This window comes from Giraffa tippelskirchi, chromosome 7 (assembly GCF_054371585.1).
Source record: "Giraffa tippelskirchi isolate mGirTip1 chromosome 7, T2T-mGirTip1v1.2.pri, whole genome shotgun sequence".
NCBI classification, from domain to species: Eukaryota; Metazoa; Chordata; class Mammalia; order Artiodactyla; family Giraffidae; genus Giraffa; species Giraffa tippelskirchi.
In genome coordinates, this window is record NC_137281.1 from 80817843 (window position 1) to 80838830 (window position 20988).

Sequence of the window (20988 nt, forward strand, 5' to 3'; positions counted from 1 at the left end):
CCCTTTACCTCTCTGATCCTTTGTTATTCATCTGTAAGAGGAAATGATGGATTAGATCACGTCAAAGTCCTTTCCAGCTCTGCGGTCCTATTACCTGAGAAATGTATCTTCATAGTCCACTCTTCACCTTCCAAGAGGAGAGCAGCAGTTGGCACTAACAAATTCATGGGGTTACATTCATAGTGTAGGTTTGCATCTCTGTGAACAGAAACAAGTAGGAAATATTCTTAAGTGCTTAATTCTTCTTACAGTTTAAGATTAAAGTATTTAAATTTAAATCAATCACTCACAGGCAGTCACCTTTCTAAAATATAAAAATTAAAACTCTCACTTTCAGATCATTTCTTGCTCATGTTTAGTCATGGCTTTATTCCTTTTTAATGGGTTTGAGAGATTGTATTAGTGCTGATTTTCATTCCAATGGATGGCTTTGAGATTTTTTTTTAAGTGTGCCAAAAATCTGTTTGTACATCTCTCCAAGTTACTATACAATTTTTGAATCTGTAATGGTGAAAAATACTGTTACAGAATCATCATGTTTACTTTTGAATATTTTAATGTTTATGAAGACTTCCTAAGCAACGATCTTTTGTCTCAGGTCAAAAAAAAAGTGCTGATAAGTTATTGTAACTATAATGTTTTGGAATTGCTTCCCAGGTGGATGTATGCATGCTCAGTTGTTCAGTCATGTTCAGCTCTTTGCAACCTGATAGACTGTAGCCCCTAAGGCTCCTCTGTCCATGGAATTTTCCAGGCGAGAATGCTGGAGTGGGTTGCTCCCCAGGCGGCTCAGTGGTAAACAATCCGCCTGCCAAGCAGGATACGTGGGTTTGATCCCTAGGTCAGGAAGAGCCCCTGGAGAAGAAAACAGCAACCCACTCTAGTATTCTTGCCTGGGAAATCCTATTGCCTAAGGAGCCTGGAGGGCTATAGTCCATGGGGTCACAAAAGAGTCAGACACAACTGAGCAACTAAACAACAACATAATGTTATGGAATTAGGAACATTTTAGATTTTTGTCATCTGTGTAAATCCACAGCCTGGATGATACTGATCTAATGATACTGATTTTCTCTACATGGTCACACCAGACCTGCAGTCAGAAATGCTCTGCCATCACTTGCATTCAAATCTTTATCAAACACACGTTGAACACAATACCATGGGACCATCTTGCCTGAAGAATAAGGCATGCCTGCAGATGACATAATAGAGTTGGGTAGAGTACTTGCCAATAGAGACAAGCAGCCCTAGAGGAGTCAGAAATCCATCCTGGCCGGAAATGTGCTCAGAACTTTCATGTTAGGTTCTATTGCTGCATCTGCCATCCCCTCATCACACTTCATAAAACCTCAGACCTCACTACTCAGTCTGTAAAATGGGAGAAATCATGGCAGCTATGGCATGAGAACTGTGCTAATAATGAATAATAATAAAAATAAATAAAATAATAATGAATAATAATCCTGCCTCTGCTGTGTACCAGCTGTGTGACTATAGGCAAATCACCTGAGCCTCAGTTTCCCCATCTCCAAAGGAGGGACTGTTAATTGTGTTGTATGGATCAAATGGAAGAATACATGTCAAAGTGCTGAGACCTTGGGAACTTGACATGAAAAGACTGTCCCCTTTGAAACATTCTTCCAGGTCCCTGAAAAGCCCACCATATACTTTGTGACTCAAGTCATCAGTTCTCCCAGACATATCATTTTTTCACGTTTCCTCATTGGAATAATTTGTAAGGAAAGGAAAGGAGTGAAATAATAAACAAGAGGACAAACAGTGAGCAATCGGGTGGGAAACACAAACTCCCGAGGTGCTGTCACCATTCACTGTCCAACGGAACACGGGATTTCCTAGAGCTGCATTCTTTTTTTTTTTTAAATAAATTTATTTATTTTAGTTGGGGGCTAATTACTTTACAATATTGTAGTAGTTTTTGGCATTCTTAAAGGTGGGTTTTGAAAATGGATTTAAACTATGTAGAAAAGGTATATTCCATAGACAAAAGGAACTTAGATCACTTGCTCTGAAGGGAGGGTTCAACAGGATAAATCGTAGAATCCTCTCTCAGAGGAATATTTTGGGGGGTCTTTTTTTGAGGGGGGAGGCAGAATATATATAGCATAAAATTTACCATTTAAATCATTTTAAGTGTACAGTTCCATGGCATTAAGTGCATTCACATTGTTGTACAATCATTGTGTTATCCAGCTTCAAAACTTTTTCAAAATCCCAAGAAGAAACTCTGTATCCATTAAATAGTGTATCCAGAAGAGCTTTTGTTTTAAGGTTATATCACAGCTGGAAGGACCCTAGAGACTTCTAGTTCAAACCCCTCATTTGAATGTGGGGAACCAAGGCTCAGAAGATCAAGTTTTCTAAATCAACTGGCAAGTTACAAATTCAGATAGGACTGAAATCCAGGGGTTCTCCTCAGTCACTTTCTCTTATACTTGGCATTCATACCCTCTAGCAGTTTGCAAACTGGTGCGCCTGATATTCCCCAAAATAGTGGCTCAGAATTTCTCCACAATTTAAGGCCTCGTTGAATAGAATTTTGACTAGACTCTGGGGGGAGATGAAGCCACTCTACAAAATCCTTTAAACTCCATTAAGACTCTCATGTCTTGCATTATATTATTTGCATGACATTTTAGTGACTTTATTTTTTTTAAGTTTTCTCCATAATAATTTTTAATACCATTGATCGAATGTCAACTCACTGCCGTGCATTATAATAGGTGTTAAACATTCATAATCTTATTTTATCCTTAGAGGAACCCATCAAATGGGTATTTTTATTCCCATTCGGCAGATGGAGAAACTTAGTCTCAAGGAGTCTAAGTCATTTGCCCAAGTTCAGGTTATTTGTTAGGGACAGCTGCTGCTGCTGCTGCTGCTGCTGCTGCTAAGTCTCTTCAGTCGTGTCCGACTCTGTGCGACCCCATAGACGGCAGCCCACCAGGCTCCCCCGTCCCTGGGATTCTCCAAGCAAGAACACTGGAGTGGGTTGCCATTTCCTTCTCCGATGCATGAAAGTGAAAAGTGAAAGTGAAGTCGCTCAGTCGTGTCTGACTCTTAGTGACCCCATGGACTGCAGCCTACCAGGCTCCTCCGTCCATGGGATTTTCCAGGCAAGAGTACTGGAGTGGGTGCCATTGCCTTCTCCATGTTAGGGACAGAGCTGGATTCAAAGAACCATTTGACTCCTAAGCCCCAGGACTTTCTCATGTGCCATGATGCTCTCTGCTCTAGAGAAATAAGCAAAATCTTGGGTTCTCATATTCCATCCCTAGGCTATGCTCATCCTCACCTGATAAAATCCTACCCATCCTTCAAAATTTACCTTAACCCCAACCTCTTTTATAACAATAATATTAGCAGATATTCATTAAGTGCTTATTATATCCAAGCACTATTATAAGTGCTTTACATGCATTATCTCATTTAATACTCACAGCATCCCTATGAGATGGGTAGTGTTATTATACTCATTTTACAGATGAGAAAACTGAGGCCCAACTGAGATAAGTGATTTGCCTTTTCAGCTCTTCCCACTAGCATGTGGCTTCTGCCTCCCTCCTCCATGCCTCCAAGGCCCTCTGTAGTTCTTTATGGCCCTTCTCTGCCTTGCATTAATTATGCATTAATTGTACTTATCTGTGTTCCCACTCCTTGAGCACAGAGACATGCTTGTATTAGTTTTGGTTTGTGCTGACCATCTGGCTCCATCCTCTGCCCCTGTTAGACATGTCAGAATTATTTATTTAATTGAATGAGACAGTCACATGTATTGCTGAGCTGGGTGTAAGTAGTCAAAAATAAAAAGAGTTTTCCATTGGAAGAGGAATTTGAGTGTTGCTGAAATTCTCAAATATTTTCCATTCATGAGTCTTCTCTGGAGTTCTGGCCAAGAGCCATGATAATCATCATAAAAATACGTACTCCTGAAATGGAATTTGTGGTAGAACTTTGGGAAGAGGATATCAAGTCAAGTGCCTTTTTCCTACTGAATCATTTAAAGGGTTGCTAGATTAGGAGGCCTGAATACTGAAGAATATTAGGAGGCTCTTTTCTTCATTTTTTTGTATTGATTTTCCAGACGCTTTAGTGTTAAACCATGCCAGAAGTGTTGCAGAGATGAATCACTATTATCCAAAGGCCGCTAGCTTCTTTTCCTTCTGACAGAAGGATAATTCCACGTGGATCAAATAAATACAGATGTGTAGTAATTAGTTCTATTCCCAGTGAGCCTATTTCCAACACACTAAAGATGTGAGCGATTATGGAGCCTCACCCCAACAGCTTTTATCATTTTAAACTGCTAAACAACAGGATAGATCATAACCCAGCCTGCTATTAATAATGCATTTATTGTGTGCAACATTATAGATTAGGTGTATGGACTAGAAAAAGAACACCTTTTAACAAGAATATTATGATCTCCCCGCAGAAGCAACATATGTGCCTGGCTACTCACCTGATGTACAGTCCCAAGGCAATCAAAAGAATAAAAAATCTCATCCAAGGGAAAGAAGCCTACATTGTCAGCGGGCTCCTCCACAGAGATGATTTGGCTGTGGCAGATATGTTAAACATACCCATCCTAGGCCCAGAGCCTGAACTAGCTCATTTCTATAGCACCAAGTCTGGAAGCAAACGGGTCTTTGAGAACGCAAATGTGCCAGTCCCTCCTGGAATATATAACATCTATAGTCACCAGCAGGTAAGCAGGGTGGACAAGTGAGGCTCTGTTTATATATCTCACATTCTCTTGACCTTGTAGGAAATTTTTAGGTCTTCTGGAGTCAGCCCTATCCAATGAAGAATATTATGGAATACTTGAGTGGATTTGATGGGATCTGCTTTAGCCTTCGGGCTTTCCTGGTGGTTCAGTGGTAAAGAATCCACTTGTCAATGCAGGAGACACAAGAGGTGTGGGTTCAATCCCTGTGTTGGGAAGATCCCCTGGAGTAGGAAATGGAAATAGCAACCCACTGTAGTATTCTTGCCTGGAAAATCCCATGGACAGAGGAGCCTGGTGGGTTACAGTTCATGAGGTTGCAAAAGTGTTGGACGTGACTGAGCACAACACACTTTAGGCCTTTGGTGTTTCAAAGTATCTTTCTATGGGCCTTACAGAAATTGTCACTCTCAAAGTATTTATTCATTTGGATTAAGGAACTGAAGGCTCTACTCATGTATTAATCTGTTATCAATATTTATTGCTTTAATATGGATTAGTTCATCATCATCTGAGTTAGCTAGTCATTTTAGTAGGACCCTAAGAAATGTGAGAGTCAGTTTGGGCTAAAAGGAGCAGGTTTGGAGAGCTCTAGGTAGTCATATTGCAAAGGGCATGTGGCAGACTACGGACATCCATGGCTCTACAAAAAAACCCCAAAATCCTAGCTGTTCAGTAAGTGGCCATAAAGAAAGGGGGAAAACCCCAGAAAGGGGAAGTGAAATGGCTCCAGGAGAAAAACTCTCTGCTTCTGAATTTGCCTTGGTCTGAGTCTATGGCTGTGCATTCTTCCAGAAGATAGTTAGGGCCCTAATATCTGAAGAACCATAATATTAGTCACTGCAAAATTACCCACTAGAGAACTAGAAATTAGCTACTCTAAGTTTGCTCTGGCAGGTGTTCTCACATTTAACTGCTATCTTTTTTTACAATAAAGAAACTAAAAGACAAATGGTTGTTAACATTTCCTAACCTCTGTTTCATTCCATCTCTTAACCATTCGTGTGAGCCAATCACAAGTGATTTGGGGCACCTACTTCTGGGGAAACTAAAAAACTGTACAAAATGAGGGTGTTTGTGAGGGACAATATTTAGGGGTCATGCTACTTCTCTCAGCTGCCTGATCCTGATGCTTTGCACCTCATAGCTGCTGAGCCCCCAAATCGAGTCTTTCAACAAATCATACTTTTCAGAGACTAACTGGCAATTATTAAATTGCTCCCAGATTGTTTCAGTCTTGCTAGATAGAATGTTCATGGCCAATACATGGGCTCATGAAGGAAGTTCCTTTTAAAGAGGGCAGTCTAGAAAAGGCACAGGCTGTCTTAATAGGATTACAAGAGAGAGGCTTCCCCTGACCTGATGTGTCCCTTCCGTTATCATTAAACTCCACTGAAATTTGGAGTGGATTGCTTAACTCTGCTTCCCTGTAGAATACTAGGCTGATAGACATAATACAAGTGAAATGCATTTTTAAGTGATACAATTTCATACATGTATATTACATTAAACAGTCCTCAAAACCTTAGAATGTATGTGCAGTATTTATATTGAGTGAGTCTTGCTTTTGTCCCCATTGATGAGAACTCAGGCAGTCTTTGCTATAAAATATTTTAGAACTTTATATGTTAATTGTGGTTAAAGATGCAGGAATCTTTAATGCAGTAAAGCCTCACTCTAATGCTGATATTCAGAAGTAGGATAAAAACCGTTCCTCAAAGATAAATTTGATTTAAAGGGTGTCATTTCACCTACAGTGTGTGGAAATTGTATCACAATAAACTAAGTCATAACTGAGGTCTGCACTACTTATTTGTAAACCATATGTCTGAAGTCAACAAGAATTGAAGCACTCCATTGAGATTTTTCCAGATAATGCCTATTGTATCTAATCGATCTGAACATGTCAGCATTTTGAATTTGCAGATGGTAATGAATCAGTAACACTGACTTTTTACTGATGTGCATCATAAACTTAAAGCTGGTGAAAGAAAGCTGTGATTATTTTAATTTAGGTTAATAAATATTCCTAGCTATCAGTTGGATTTTAGCAGTAGACATTTTTTTATTTCTGCCCTACACCAGTATAAAATGTATGGCAATTAAAAAATATATTACATCTTTTGAATAGATAGACTCAAATAGAAAATGATAAATGTTTGGCAATAGCATAAAGTCATTTGCTTTATGACTAAGTAATTTATTTTATTTTTTAAGTCCAGCTTGAGCACAGTGAGCATTTCCTGTTTTGATGCATAAAGTAACCAGGCAACTTCTCTTTCTGGCATGTGCTCCATATGAAATATTGACAGCTTTGGTTAAATAATCAAAAATGGCAATGCTATTTTAAAGCACTGTTCAATTTTCACTTAAAGATAGCACATAATTCTTTCCAGTGGTATAGTCTTTACAATACTATTGATCCTTTTCATTACTGTAGGGAATCCATCAACAAACACCCATTTATAGGATTCTCAGAAGCAACAAATAATAGGATTTGGAAGAAGCAGATAATAATTCTGTTAGTAGCTGAAACTTCCAAATATACAATATATCCAAACATACAATGAAAAAGACTGTGCCAGAATATCTTTCCTTATACTGGCAAAAGAATCTTATTGGATATTATTAACAGGCCAAGAACTATTTCTCCTTCTGCAACATATGACCATAATGGAATCTATCTTCTCAATACAATGTTAGAGAAAGAAGGGATGTAACTTTGAAAGACACATTTTTAAAAACCTTCCTAGGCTATGCTTATAGCCATATGGTGTGCAGACCAGCGTACTTGTCATTTAAACACCCAAATTATTCCTAGACACTGCCTGATAATTAGGGAGCTAAGACAGTTTCATTTTCACCCTAATTGAATACCCTATGGTTGCATGGGGCTTCCAGGGATCCCAAGTATGTCTGTTTTAGTATCACTTCAACACTGCTGTATACTGTAGCACCCCCAGGAAGATTTGCTAGAAAGACACAACTCAAGAGAACAGATTGTGCCTTTAATCAAAATAATTTTAATCTTCCAGTTCCAGATTTCAACAGATTTTTTCCAGAATTATGAGTCCTCTCACACTCTGTAGTTTAAAAAAAATCCATTTGGTAAACAAAACTCATCAAAAGAGAAGAGAACAGTGTTGCAGAAGCCTCCTTAAGCATAGACCATGGCCAAGAATAGCATGGGGTAGGCTCAGGAGAGGGAACACTTCATATTGTTTCTTTCTATATAGATTAGAAAGTCTGATGAGAAGATTAAACAAAAAATCACTTTGTGGTCTAATGAGTTTATTTTTTACCAAGGCTCTACTAGAACAGTATTACTATTAATTAAGTAATCTTGCTATAGACTTTTGCTGATTCAAACTTATCCAAATGGCTTATTGACCGTAAAGGAAGTTGCTTCTCTTGCTCCTTACTTCCTTCTCCACCTCACCCTTCTCCTCTACCTCTCTGTAGCTTGAGGTGGGTAGCACAGTGGAGAAGAAATGGGCTTAGGTATTGGACTCAGAGCAGCCTGGGTGGGATCCCTGTTCTGCTACTCAGTGTTGTGTGATTGTGGGCAAGTTATTTAAATTACCTGAGTCTCAGTTATTTATACATAAAATAGAATTAATAATGGTGCCTATTTCATAGGTTTTTGTGAGTGTTCAATGAGAAGATTTGTGTAAAGAGCTATGCCAAAGGCCTAGATCCTACTGAGAGTTCAGTGATGTTAAATATTATAGTTATTATTATTATTGTGATATTTGAGCTTACATGTCTACCCCTGAAACATTCATGTGACTGAGCCCAGTTCTTGAGAAAACTTTCAAATAAGATGTAGGAGAGATGTGTATTCCAATAAAATTGCTTTCACGGGTGTTTTACCTCCTTTATCTGTCTTGTTCATATAATACATATAACACACTTGATCAATTGACTGGCCAAACAAATGTATTTCATGTATACTAATGAGAAAAAAATTAAACATTTTATAGATTATAACATTTAAAAGCTCAGCAAAGCTCCAAACAGCTTAAGTTTTCAAGACTATAACTTTTTATAGTCTTGAAACTATAAAAGAATCATTTGAAGAATCAATAAGTAAACACATTATTCTCTGAAAAAGGAAGAGAACAATATTAAGATTCAATTACAGATATTCAGATTTTTTCTTTTGCTTTCAAAAGTCAGCAAGTGATAATTTCATAATTTCTCATAAATAAGATTATATTTTAAACATGTCTTTGGTCCCATTGGTTGGTGGTTTCTTTATACCATATTCATGTATGGGGTTAATCAAAAAGTTCATTTGCATTTTTGCATAACAGCTTATGGAAAACCCTGAATGAACTTTTTGGCCAACCCAACATACACACACACAAACACATATCACTTAAAACTTCTAATCTGAGTTAATAACTAGAAGATAACCGAATGAACAGACTGTTTGAAATAAAGACATGTGAGAAGTACTACGGCTAAGTTAACACAATAAGAAGGAATCCAAGAAATTAAATGTTGCTGTATCTTTGGCCCCACAGATAATAGAACAGGTGAGTCAGCTGGTCATCGATCACCTGGAAATCCAACGCTGGCTCTTTAAAACGGACTATGAGTTTGGAGGAAATGGGACTGCGTTTTGTGACATTCCCTCCCACCTAAAGTGCTACAAGTGGATCCTAAAGGAGAGTCAGAGATACAGTTCTAAAGACTGGAGAAAGAAATGGGCACAAGTGAGTATTCAATGGTAACATAAACCCAAGTGTCTGTGAACAGGTAGGAGATAAAGCAAAAGGCTTAGCTAGGAGATAAGGCACTTTCTTATAGACTCAGCTGAGTTACCTACCAGCAGTTGAGACCATAGGCAATTTTCTACTTTCCTGGGCCTTAGTTTTTATGTACAAAGTGAATGAGATTGACCGGGTTATCTTAAATGTTCCTTCTTGGATCCCTAAAAATCCTCAAATTGATTATGATAATAATTAGGAAGTAGTGTTTTTATGACATTCAAATAACATTTCAAATCTCATCATTTGTTCTAAGTGATTCTAGATCATATGCTTCTAACAACTGTTGTTATTAAGCTAGTTGTATTTTATTGTGAGGGGGAAATTCTATTAGTGAATGCTTGTCACCTGGAAGCTAATGTTTAATAGCATTCTGTCAGCAGTCATATGTTTTTGAAGACAATTCAAGGAAATTTATGTAACTGCTAGTCCCTGTGAGATGTTGAGAAAATAATACATTCCAGCAAGAAAATCTCCAGGCAAGAACTGAATAATAGGTAAAAACTCTTAATATATGAGTGATGTATATAGATTTTTCCATGTATATTGGTGGGAGGATGAATTGTACAACTTCCTTAGTCTGTTTCAAAGTTGCTTAATAATTAGTTTTATATGGCTTCATATATGAACCCACCCATATAAACCCACCATTCTGAAAACGGCATCATTTTGCATTCAGAGACCTCGACTTGCTGACTTCACTTAATCCCAAATCTCTATTTTTCACTACTGATGAAAGCACAAATGATGAGGAAACTTCAGACGCAAATTTTCCATTAACTGATTCCTTCCCCGCCAACTTCTGTAGTGGTGGCTGTGCAGTGATTTGCACCTGCTTTGAGCATCCCACTACAGAAGTAGATGAATCAAGACACAAGTGATAGAAAGGGAGGGGCACACAGAGAGGACCACATTATTCTTGTGAAAATGAAATGATGAATAAATCCAGAGAAGTCAGAGGAGAGAGTTCCCTTTGATAAATGTTAGTTCTCCTCATGATCTATTCTGGGCTTTTCTTCCTCCTCCATCAGTGAATGGACTTAATGCAGTACCTGTCATGGCCAGCTTTTTATATATTATTTAAAGGATAGCAAAGTGAATTACTCTCCTAAGAAAAGAATAAAACAAGGAGAGGAAAATGTATTTAATTTTGAGGCCCATAGAGGTTGTTCTTGTGTTCTCCTCGGACTGGATTTTATTTCATCTTGTATTAAAAAAGTTTTTTAAGCATAACTGTTGAGATTAAACCATGAAAACTATGACTTTTTTTTAATCTAAAAAATTGAAATGTTTGTGTGCTTGTGTGCTAAGTTGCTTCAGTCATATCCGATTCTTTGCAACCCCATGGACTGTAGCCCCCCAGGCTCCTCTGTCCGTGGAATTCTCCAGGCAAGAATACTGGAGTAGGTTGCCATGCCCTCTTCCAGAGGATCTTCCTGACCCAGGGATCAAACCCAAGTCTCTTTCCTCTCCTTCATTGGGAGGCAGGTTCTTTACCACTAGCACTACCTGGGAAGCCCCAATGTTAATGTACAAAGTATTTTCTTGCCTTAGTATTTCAAATCAATAATTTTTATAGAATTCTCCTGATACTAGACTATGATAAATTTGAAATGTTTGATTTTAAGTTTTAAAAATATTTAACATATTGACATATAGCTGAATTGCCTTTAGAAATCTGAATATATATTATTTAATTTCAAATATTTTAAACTATACCATTTTAAATTGCCACCAGTTACATTTGGCATTATTGTTAATGTTGTCAAATGTGACACTTATGAATAATTAATGATCTAAATTTTTTTAACTTAACAAGGGAAAATAATTATTATGAAATCTTTTTACACTCTGAGACCTGTGCTTGACCATGGTGTTGTTAGAAGCCAAAAATAAAAAAATAAAGTACTTCTGAAGAGCTTTTTTTTTTGGTAGGAGATTATTGACATTCTTTTGCCTTCAAAGTGAAATCCCATTCAGAGTGGCAGTGAATTGCAATCTCCACTGAGTGTAGCTATTGAGAATTTAGGATTAGAATTATCCTTTGTTCCAGAAGACCATCATAATGGTGCACATTTAGATATCAAAGCATTACTTTATGAGCACAGGCATGTTTTAATGTCCTATTACAGTTTGTAGACCTGTTTCTTTTGATAATGAAGATGTTGTGTCATCAAGCCTAGCCTGGCACATGCAAAACATATGCTGGCAGGTTATTAAAAATTTCAGCTTCTTGATGAAAGACTATCCTGCAGGCTAAGAGTCCAGAGAAAGACTCCATTCTGGGAGAATTATTAGAAATGAGAATATGACTGTAAGCACTAAATTATGTTAATACTTACAAATAGCATCATTTGCATAGCAGTTTATGACACGATACCATGATTTTCCTCATTGGTATGTTGTAGGCAACAGATTAAAAACAGTGCTGTTTATAGGGGTTTGAACTGTTTTGAGATTCTCTTGCGTCTTATGCAGATATTGGTTTTAGATGTAGTCATGATTTGGTGTGGACTCAAGGATCTATAAGGATCATCTTTTTTTCTACCTATCTAGTTGAGAACCAGAGTTATTTGGTTGCACTTGAGACTTGAAACAAAGTCATGGAATCAACAAATGATAAAACACTGAAGTCACATTTTAAAAATCAGTGTTGACATGTAAGTGATTTTAGGAAAAGCAGAATGTTACATAATAGCCACAATAAAAACAGCACAATTCTCATTTTTTTTCATGATGTCTTGGTACCAACCTTACTCTCTTTATCCTGAAAGTGAAAGTGTTAGTCACTAAGTCGTGTCCGACTGTGCAGTCCCACGGACCATAGCCCACCAGGCTCCTGTGTCCATGGGATTCTCCAGGCAAGAAAACTGGAGTAGGCTGCCATTTCCTTCTCCAGAGGATCTTCCCGACCCAGGGATCAAACTGGGTCTCCTGCGTTGCAGGCAGATTGTTTACCATCTGTGCCTATCCTATCAGCTAACAAAATCTACTTCCCCCACAGGTTCCAGTAAACTCACTCACTTAAATACTCAATGCTTATTAAGTTTCAGTGGATCTACACATGTGTGCATGCTCCAAAGTTGCCACTCCAGGGAAGAGAGAATTTATTTTCATTTAGTAGGAACAAAGGCTTAAGCATAGACACACCTGTAGGGGAAAAAACCTTCCTGGACACTCTCACCTAAGACAGTGCAGGAAGACCCAGGAAGACATTTGCTGTGGTGCTAGTCCTTTTTGTGCCATTTCCTTTCTGTTTATAAAGGGAAACTTCTCTCCCTCACTCCTGGAAAACTGGCTTGTTAGTAGTGACACTTGGTGACACAACTTTTCAGTAGTTGCCAGAATGTTGGCCTAGACATGAAATTTAGCATTTTGTAGACCCCCACGAATGGGCTTCCCTGGTAATTCAGCTGGTAAAGAATCCACCTGCAATGCAGGAGACCCCGGTTCGATCCCTGGGTCAGGAAGATCCCCTGGAGAGGGGAATAGGCGGCCCACTCCAGTATTCTTGGGCTTTTCTGGTGGCTCAGACAGTAAAGAAACCACTCGCAATGCAGGAGACCTGGGTTTGGTCCCTGGGTTGGGAAGATCCTCTGGAAGAGGGCATGGCAACCCACTCCAGTATTCTTGCCTGGAGAATACCCACAGACAGAGAAGCCTGGCAGGCTACAGTCCATGAGGTCGCAAAAAGTCAGACACAACTAGCGACTAAGCACACAGACCCATGAATGGGCTTCCCAGGTGGAACTAGTGGTAAAGAACCCACCTCTCAATGCAGGATAGGCGAGAGACGTGGGTTTGATCCCTGGTCCAGGAAGATCCCCTAGAGGAGGGCATGGCAACCCACTGTAGTATTCTTGCCTGGGAAATTCCATGGACAGAGGAGCCTGGAGGGCTACAGTCCATGGGGTCGCAAAGAGTTGGACACAACTGAAGCTACTTAGCACGCATGCACACAGACCCATGAATACATTATACACATGCACACAGACTCGTGCATGAATACACAAGGAAATGTTTTGACATGTCCTTGTACCCTTGCATATTTGAATCTGCAGATGTGGAACCCACATACCAAGGGTGAGCAATGCCATTTTATATATGGGACTTGAGGATTCTTGGATTTTGTTATCTATGGGAGTCCTACCATCAATCCCCCATGATGGCAAGGGACAACTGGGTGCCAGGCATTTCAGCACTTTACTTGAATTGACTTATTCCGTCTCGGCAAACCTCTGAAGTTTTTACTTGTTTACTTCCATACCACTTTGATAAGGAAGGTATTGTTATTCTGTTTACAGATGGAGAAATAGATTCCTTGGAAGTGAAGTGACTTGCCCAAGTTCACATAGCTAGTTAATGATCTGCATCTAGCTTGGAACCCACATCCTCTCCTCCTGGTCCCCCACCCTGGCCACACTGAGTTGAATCCATTTAGAAAAGACCCGCTATTTGAAAGCCCTGGAGTAGGGTTCTCCCTCTGCTCCCTGCCCTTGTGGCCTGCTGCTCTTGTGGCAGATTGTCTGCTTTCTACAGAGACTTGTGGGCAACACAAAGGTCCCGTAGCTATTGCTCTCGAATGTCTTCCCTTTCCTGACTGACAGGCAGCTTCTGTCCTGTTGCCAGTCGGCTGGGAGGTAAGAGAGCCATGAGTACACACGCCTCAGAGTAAGGAAGAGGCCCTGTTGGAGAATCTCTAGGGTCCAGCTTTGCAACCCAACTGCCTCACCTACCTATTTATGTGAGTGGATAGTGAGTTTGAGGTGTCACCCTTTAATCATTCATGGGGGTGACAAATTTTCAATGCCGTTCTCAACTTAATACACTCACAAGATTGTTTTAGTGAACCTGTAAATTCTCAGAAAACTTAGAGTAAGCAGCCTTTCTTCACAATCAGACATGGTATTAAAAATATCATGAGTATTTAAACCCCTGCTTTTTGTTTTGTTTTGTTTGGACCATGAAAAGATTATTTTATTCCATGAAAATATTCTCAACAGAGAACACTATCTTAAACAAAGCATTTACATTAAGAAATCAACATGTACACAGAAAGAGTAAAAATTACTGAAAAATTAAAGATTTCTTTTGGACAATTCACGTGTTCAAAAAGCCCTGCTTTTTGAATAAGCAACCAAATATATTTTTTTATATATTTCTTTATATCTCCTGTTCCAGATTGATGTGGTAAATTTTCTTTTAAGCAGGATAAGGTTTGGAATAGACCAGTCTGAATAGTTGAACACTCAGGATAAGTAGGAGGTGGTCTGGCTTCATGGGTTCCATGGACTAGGCAAATGGATGTTATTGGGGCAGGGGGGAACCATGGGCAAATCACTTCAGCTGTCCAAGTCTCTATCTTTTCAAGTGTAAAGAGAAATAATATTGTACTTGTCTCCTGGAGGAGGTAGTAAGAATTAAATGAGATGACCCTTGTGAATTGGCTGCCAATGTATAAATATTTAGCACATAAGACCTCAAAAAATGCTATGTGTTATTAACATTACCATAAAATTGCATTATAATTTAATTGTAGGTAGTACTGAACAAGTACATACAACTTAATCTTTTTCTGGTGATTCAGAAGGTCCTATAGCACCTTTTAGGCTTCCAGAATATTGTTCTATGCATCAGTTATAATATAAGATTGTGACTGTTGAAGATACAAGATTGTTGACCAAAGTGTGCCTACCCAATGGTTTACCCAGATAATGCCTTTAAAGGAATAAGCCTTGATAGCAGCCTGGTCTCTTATAATTTGAAAATAGAAAATAATTCCAGTTATTTTAACATCCTACATGTTGAATAAAGAGGCATTGACCTGACAAACTTGAGATTTTTCTGACCAAAGATTGAGACCCAGTTGCTTCATTTTTCTGGTTCCAGTTGGTATCTTTTCTAATTAGTGTAGCAGCACGTCACCACAATCATTGGAAAGTCTTAATCATTTACATATTTTTCCTTATCTCTGAAAATGACTTAGAATGTTTTCTTCCAGTTCAGTGGTTATTTTCATGAAGCTGCCAGGGTTGGGTTGGAGGTGCTTCTCAGTGCCTGAGGAAGATGACAGGAGAAGGAAAATTGCCTCCCCACATTAAATGAAAGCTGGGTCCCCCTTCCGAGGACCTATAATAATCAGCTATACAAGCTGTTGGTTTGTGTGTCCTATTGATTTAATATGCTTCTAATCAGTACATAAAGCTATGGGCCTGCAGTGTTAATTTTTCATATGCTTACAAAGTACCCTTTGATTTTCTGTCACACGTTAATTACAGCATTTTGCCATTAAATAGGAAGCTTTGTGTAAACTAATTACAAGGTAATCATTGTCTACTGCAAGCGTGCTGTTTGTACCTTTTATTTTATTCTAAAAATGCACAGATCTCACAGTCTGGAAACGCTCTACCTTCCAGCCATTAGCTCTCACTAATTCATAGCATTATTGTGGTGAGAGTGTAGGAGTTGTAATTGTTGTGGTATCAGAGCTGTTAATTACCGGAGTAAACAGTTGAAATGGTGCCAAGGTCTATTGTACAAGGCAGAGAAAAGGAGGTTTAAATGTTACTCCCACCATCTGGGGACTAGGGGAGAGGCAAATGCTTGAGAACAGCAGTGAGGCGCTATCGCCGCCTCAGCTCCAGGGTTGGCGGCCATATGGATCCGGAATATTTTGAATCAATTGAATTTAACTGCCAGTTTTTCGCAATAACAGCGTGGAAGGAAGGAATAAAGCAAAAGATGAGAGGAACAAGAATTGGTTAGTGTTTTCACACACAGGAAGTCCCCGTTGGAGTTCTTTTGGAAATATCTGCTTTGCTGAAAGCCACAGAGCAGGCACGGATATTTGGAACAGATTCAGAGTGGGTTTTACTCTCCTCTGCTGGCCACTGCGCCATTTGCTTCTGGTCGTCTGTCCTCCGTGCCCCTCAGCAAGAGAGGGATGGCCTTGAGAAGACCCGGACTTCTGTGTAATTGTGCCAGAGAAAACAAATCCTCATTTTTGGAATTCACTGCTTTATTACCCTGGTATTTTCATAAACATGGTCTGTAGAAAAAAATAATAAATATATAATGCTGTCACATCTGCCTCAACTGTATACCTCTGTACCTATGGAAATATCAAGGAAGGTACAGAATCTGATTAAGGAAAGCAGATGCTTGCCCATTCCTTTGGTATAAAATTAAAGTATAAATTCTCCTGTAAGCCTCTCACTTCATGCGACAAATTCACCCCTTTCCCCCACTACTTGAATGAAAAATCAACTCCAAAGGGCACATGTGTTTTCTTTTGTTTTTAATTTTCAACTTAAGAGCTTTTTCAGCATACGCAGTTTTCTCAATCAGTGATTATTTCTCTAATTGGAAAAAATCCTATTAGCCATGATAAGTATGGTGGCCACTTCGACTTATAGTTGATTTTTAAGCTATGTGGTTTCTGCTTTAAAATACTGCACAATCTTTAAAACAGTCATATATTTTTACTTGACATCACTATTATTTAATATAATTGCCTTTAAACCCATTTTCCAACATTAAAAATACCTTTAAAAAATCTGCCACTTGCTGCTGTAACTCCTTTTTAATATCATTCCCCAAACATGAACGTATTCTTCTTTTTTTAAACCACCCTGGATTATTTATTTTTAATTGTTCCTTTAGCAGATGTTGAAGTAATTCAGGGTATAGTGTAAACAATTCCTTTAAAGAGAGAGATCACAGACCATCACATTTTACCATGAACCAAGGGCCATGTCTGTCGGGCTTTTATGGGCGGCTTTAGCCCACAGGAAAAATTTTTCCTGCTTTTGTTTATGTGCAAAGTTCAATTAAGAATTTCAAGAAATGCTTAATCTTTATCTATTGAAACTCCCAACATGCAGCGCGACAGGGTGAGCTTAGAAAGAAAATCAGGGCCACCCGTGGAGAGGGGAAAAAAGAAACAGCCGTTGAAGAGCTGGAAAGTTGAAAGAGAATGAACCTCTCCAGTGTTTCTGGTCGGGGCAAAGCAGTTGTGCTGAGTTTTGGAATGGAGAAGCAACATATGTGCCTCAGTTGGACAAAACGCTTCTCGAGTCAAATCAACTGCTAGGCCTGCATGTTGGTGCAAGGTGGAGGCCTGGATAATGAGGGACAGACTCCTTGAGAAGCAGCGAGTGGATAATGCTACATAAGTATGGAATTATATACCGCACTTTCACCATTCTGTTTAATGAGAGCCGCCACCGCAGCGAATCACTTGCCACACAGCCGAAATGGGCCATTAGCTATCAAGGGAAAATTGTCTTTGCCGCTTTCAGCAGATGGAGCAAATATTTTACAAAGCAATTTTACATACCAAAAACATTTGTGTGCCTTGGTAATGTTGGCTGTTTTACATTATGTTACCTTCTACAGCAGCATAATTTTCCATCTCATCGAAGGCAAAGTTGGCATTTTTGATTTTTAAACTCTCAATTAACAATTAAACATGGAGTATTAAGGCAGTCCTTAAACTTTAAGTAGGTGTGGGAAGTAGTTTATGACTTGCTGAAGACATTTTCATTTTTTCTTCATCTTCTCAGCATATTTTTACACTCTAAAGAGGGACGATTGCTAATGATCTTAATGGAAAGGGATGAGTGGAAACTTCACTACTGATTGCCGAATGAGAGTAACCAATGCATGGGATGATTGGAGCATTTGTTGGCTTACGTGTCCAGCATGGATTGTGGGTACACGGTTTGGTCCACCCATTCGTATCAGTTTAAAATGTTTAATATTCAATAACAGAAAACCCAACTCAAAGTGACTTTAACAATAAAGAGAATTTTTTAAGTAAAAATAAAAAATAAAGAGAATTTATTATCTCAGCTAAATGAAAATCCAGAGATTGTCTCTGACATCAGAGAAGCCTTAGTCCAGGCTTCCCTGATGGCTCAAATGGTAAAGAATCATGAGAGAAGGCTTAAGCCAGTGGCACAGTATCAACAAGGACCCAGTTACTTTCCATTCTTCCCCCATACTGTGCATAATATCTGCTCCATCCTAAAGCTGGTGGTCCCCAGGGTTGCTGGGGGGCTGCCAGTGGCTCCTGAAGCTTGTTCGTGGTCAAGGTAATAGGAAGAGAGAAAATCTCACCAGGCAGCATTCTCAGAAAAGCATCAAGTCTTCTTTCTCAGAAGGCCCCAGCAAGTGCTTCCTAACACTTGACTGGCCTGACTGGGTCATGTGCCCCTTCTGAACCAATCACTGTGGCCAGGGTATGGCTTTGCTAACCAGGGGTGTGAGGTTACCATCAATTCTTAAATAGCTAAGAATGGGGTAGGGACAGTTCCTAAAAGGAAGTTGGGTTGGAGATGTCATTACCTAGAACAAAAAGACAAAGATGCTGGACAGCCAACAGCAGATATAATTTCTGCCATTTTTCATAAATTTGACAGCACAGACTTAGCATCACATGTGGATGACCTAATCTGACCCAGATGGACCAACAGTGCCCACCCATGGCAGTTACAGACACAGAGCTCATTGCACTATAGCATACTGGTAGTGACTAGATTGGAACCCCAGTTTGCTATTTCATGGCTGTGATATGAAATGGAGATGATAATAACTACTTCAGAGAGTGGCTTTGAGATAATAAATATAAAACCTCTGGCACAGACCTATCACATGGTAAGCTTTCAATAAGAGAGAAAACTATTGTTTTACCTAAAAAATAGCTGTTGTCGGGACTCTGCTGTTGGTCCAGTGGTTAGAATCTGCCTGCCAATGCATGGGACACAGATTTGACCCCTGGGCCAGGAAGATCTCACGTGCCATGGAGCAACTAAGCTTGTGCACCACAACTACTAAGCCCGCACTCTAGAGTCCATGAACTGCAACTTACTGAAGCCCACACACCCAGAGCCCATACTCTGCAACAAGAGAAGCCGCTGCAGTGAGAAGCCTGTGCAGTGCAACTAGACAGTAGGCCCCATGTGCCGCAACTAGAGAAAGCCTACACAGCAATGAAGACCCAGTGCAGTCAAAAATATATAAATAAAATTTAAAATATAATAATAACAATAGTATAAAAAGTGTCCTGTGCAAGCAAGTACCCTTCTTAAATTCACATTCAAATTAGGAATCCGTCCCTTCTCTCCATCTCTCTGCTACTATCCTTTTCAAATCCTGAGCACCTTTCATGGAACCCTTACTTTCCCTCTGAAAGAGGGTAGTGGGGGCAATAGAGAACACTCACTCAGGAGCAGAGGTAGCTGAGAGCTCCTGCGGTCTTGCTATGTGAGTATAGAAGCCCCATCCCCTCTTCTGTTACATGAGGCACTTGTCTTAGATGGTCCAGATGGCCTCTTTCAATACTGACATCCCTGCTTAGTTTCAAGTGATTGGCTTGCCCTTTTGGCCCTATGTCACCTTCCATTCCTCCATTTGGGGATATCAGAAAGCTCTGTAAAAGCAGAATCATCTAGGTAGGCCCCTTGGTTTCTCTTTTGAACAACACCAAATAATGTCTGATGTGAAAGATTGAAAGTGATTAGCTGACAAGTTATTTTACTGAATTCATCACTGCAGATCTAGCAAAGAGGTTTCTGAAATAAAAGAAGTATTGGTGATTGATATTTAGAGCATTCTGATTTGTATTCTTTTCTTCCTCCTTGCTCATCCTCCCAACACACATGCACACACACATACACACTTTTAGAATTTACTTGGGAAAGTTAACTCTCTGGAGCTTGCAGTAGCTTTAGTCATTGAGAGCAATATTAAATTGGATATGCTAGCAGCTTCCCCTGAGATATCCTGAATTTCTTTCGGTCAAATACCTCTTCTTTCAAATTTACACTTTCTTGATAGAAAAAAAGAGAGAGAGCTGAGAGGCAAGGTCCATGCTTGATAGACAAGAATCTTTAGGATGCATTGGTCAGACTGATGAAGGCCCTACAGCTATCTTGGAACCTGCCAAGGTCATGACTATCGCCGATGCACTCAGAGGGGTAAATATGGATACTGGACAAAGAGTGACAAAGCTGTGCACTGGCACAGGTGTGGCTCAGGTTCCTCCTGGATGAGAATTGCTCTAGAGCTATTAGCTCCACAAAGGCCAGCAGCTAATGTGCAATGCCAGAAGAAGTGCAATTAAAATGGAATGAATATCTGGAATTGTTTCAAAAACTAAAGGGTATTTTTCTAACATCTGTTTATCATCCATGAGGTCTATGGTTTCCTTTTCATACCCCCAGAGTTGTTAACTCGGAAAGATCTGTTGCATGTGGTTGATAAACACTCTGAAACACTAACCAGTAGTCTATCGCCTTAATGTGATGCATTGAACTACTCATTTCACAAATATGTTAGACAGAGAATCTTGTGCCCTGGTTGCTGGCTTGTAACAGATATTCTACATACTCACACACACTGCAAGGGTAAAATATGGGGAGAACAAGGCTAACTAGCAATGGTTCCCCCAACTCCATTGTTTTC

General features: G+C 39.3%; 1 protein-coding gene and 1 long non-coding RNA gene across 19 annotated transcripts in view; one reads left to right on the forward strand and one right to left on the reverse strand.

Moving 5' to 3' along the window:
- Positions 1 to 20988, forward strand: part of IQCH (IQ motif containing H) — a 220420-nt gene that overhangs the window by 127712 nt on the left and 71720 nt on the right. For all 17 annotated transcript variants that reach the window (XR_014060030.1, XR_014060031.1, XR_014060029.1 and 14 more), the window contains 2 exons: positions 4457 to 4729; positions 9277 to 9468. Coding sequence is in view for 14 of the 17 variants with exons in the window: in XM_081511831.1 (XP_081367957.1) it covers positions 4457 to 4729; positions 9277 to 9468 (465 nt within the window). In the remaining 3 variants the exon portion in view is untranslated. The remainder of the gene's footprint in view (positions 1 to 4456; positions 4730 to 9276; positions 9469 to 20988) is intronic.
- The window catches only part of LOC145514311 (uncharacterized), a 178579-nt gene that overhangs the window by 63161 nt on the left and 94430 nt on the right, over positions 1 to 20988 (reverse strand). Inside the window, exon 6 of one of the 2 annotated variants that reach the window (XR_014060039.1) lies at positions 95 to 198. This is a non-coding gene — a long non-coding RNA (uncharacterized LOC145514311). Of the gene's footprint in view, positions 1 to 94; positions 199 to 15867; positions 16571 to 20988 lie in introns of those variants that run through there. The other variant, XR_014060037.1, reaches the window with a different exon arrangement.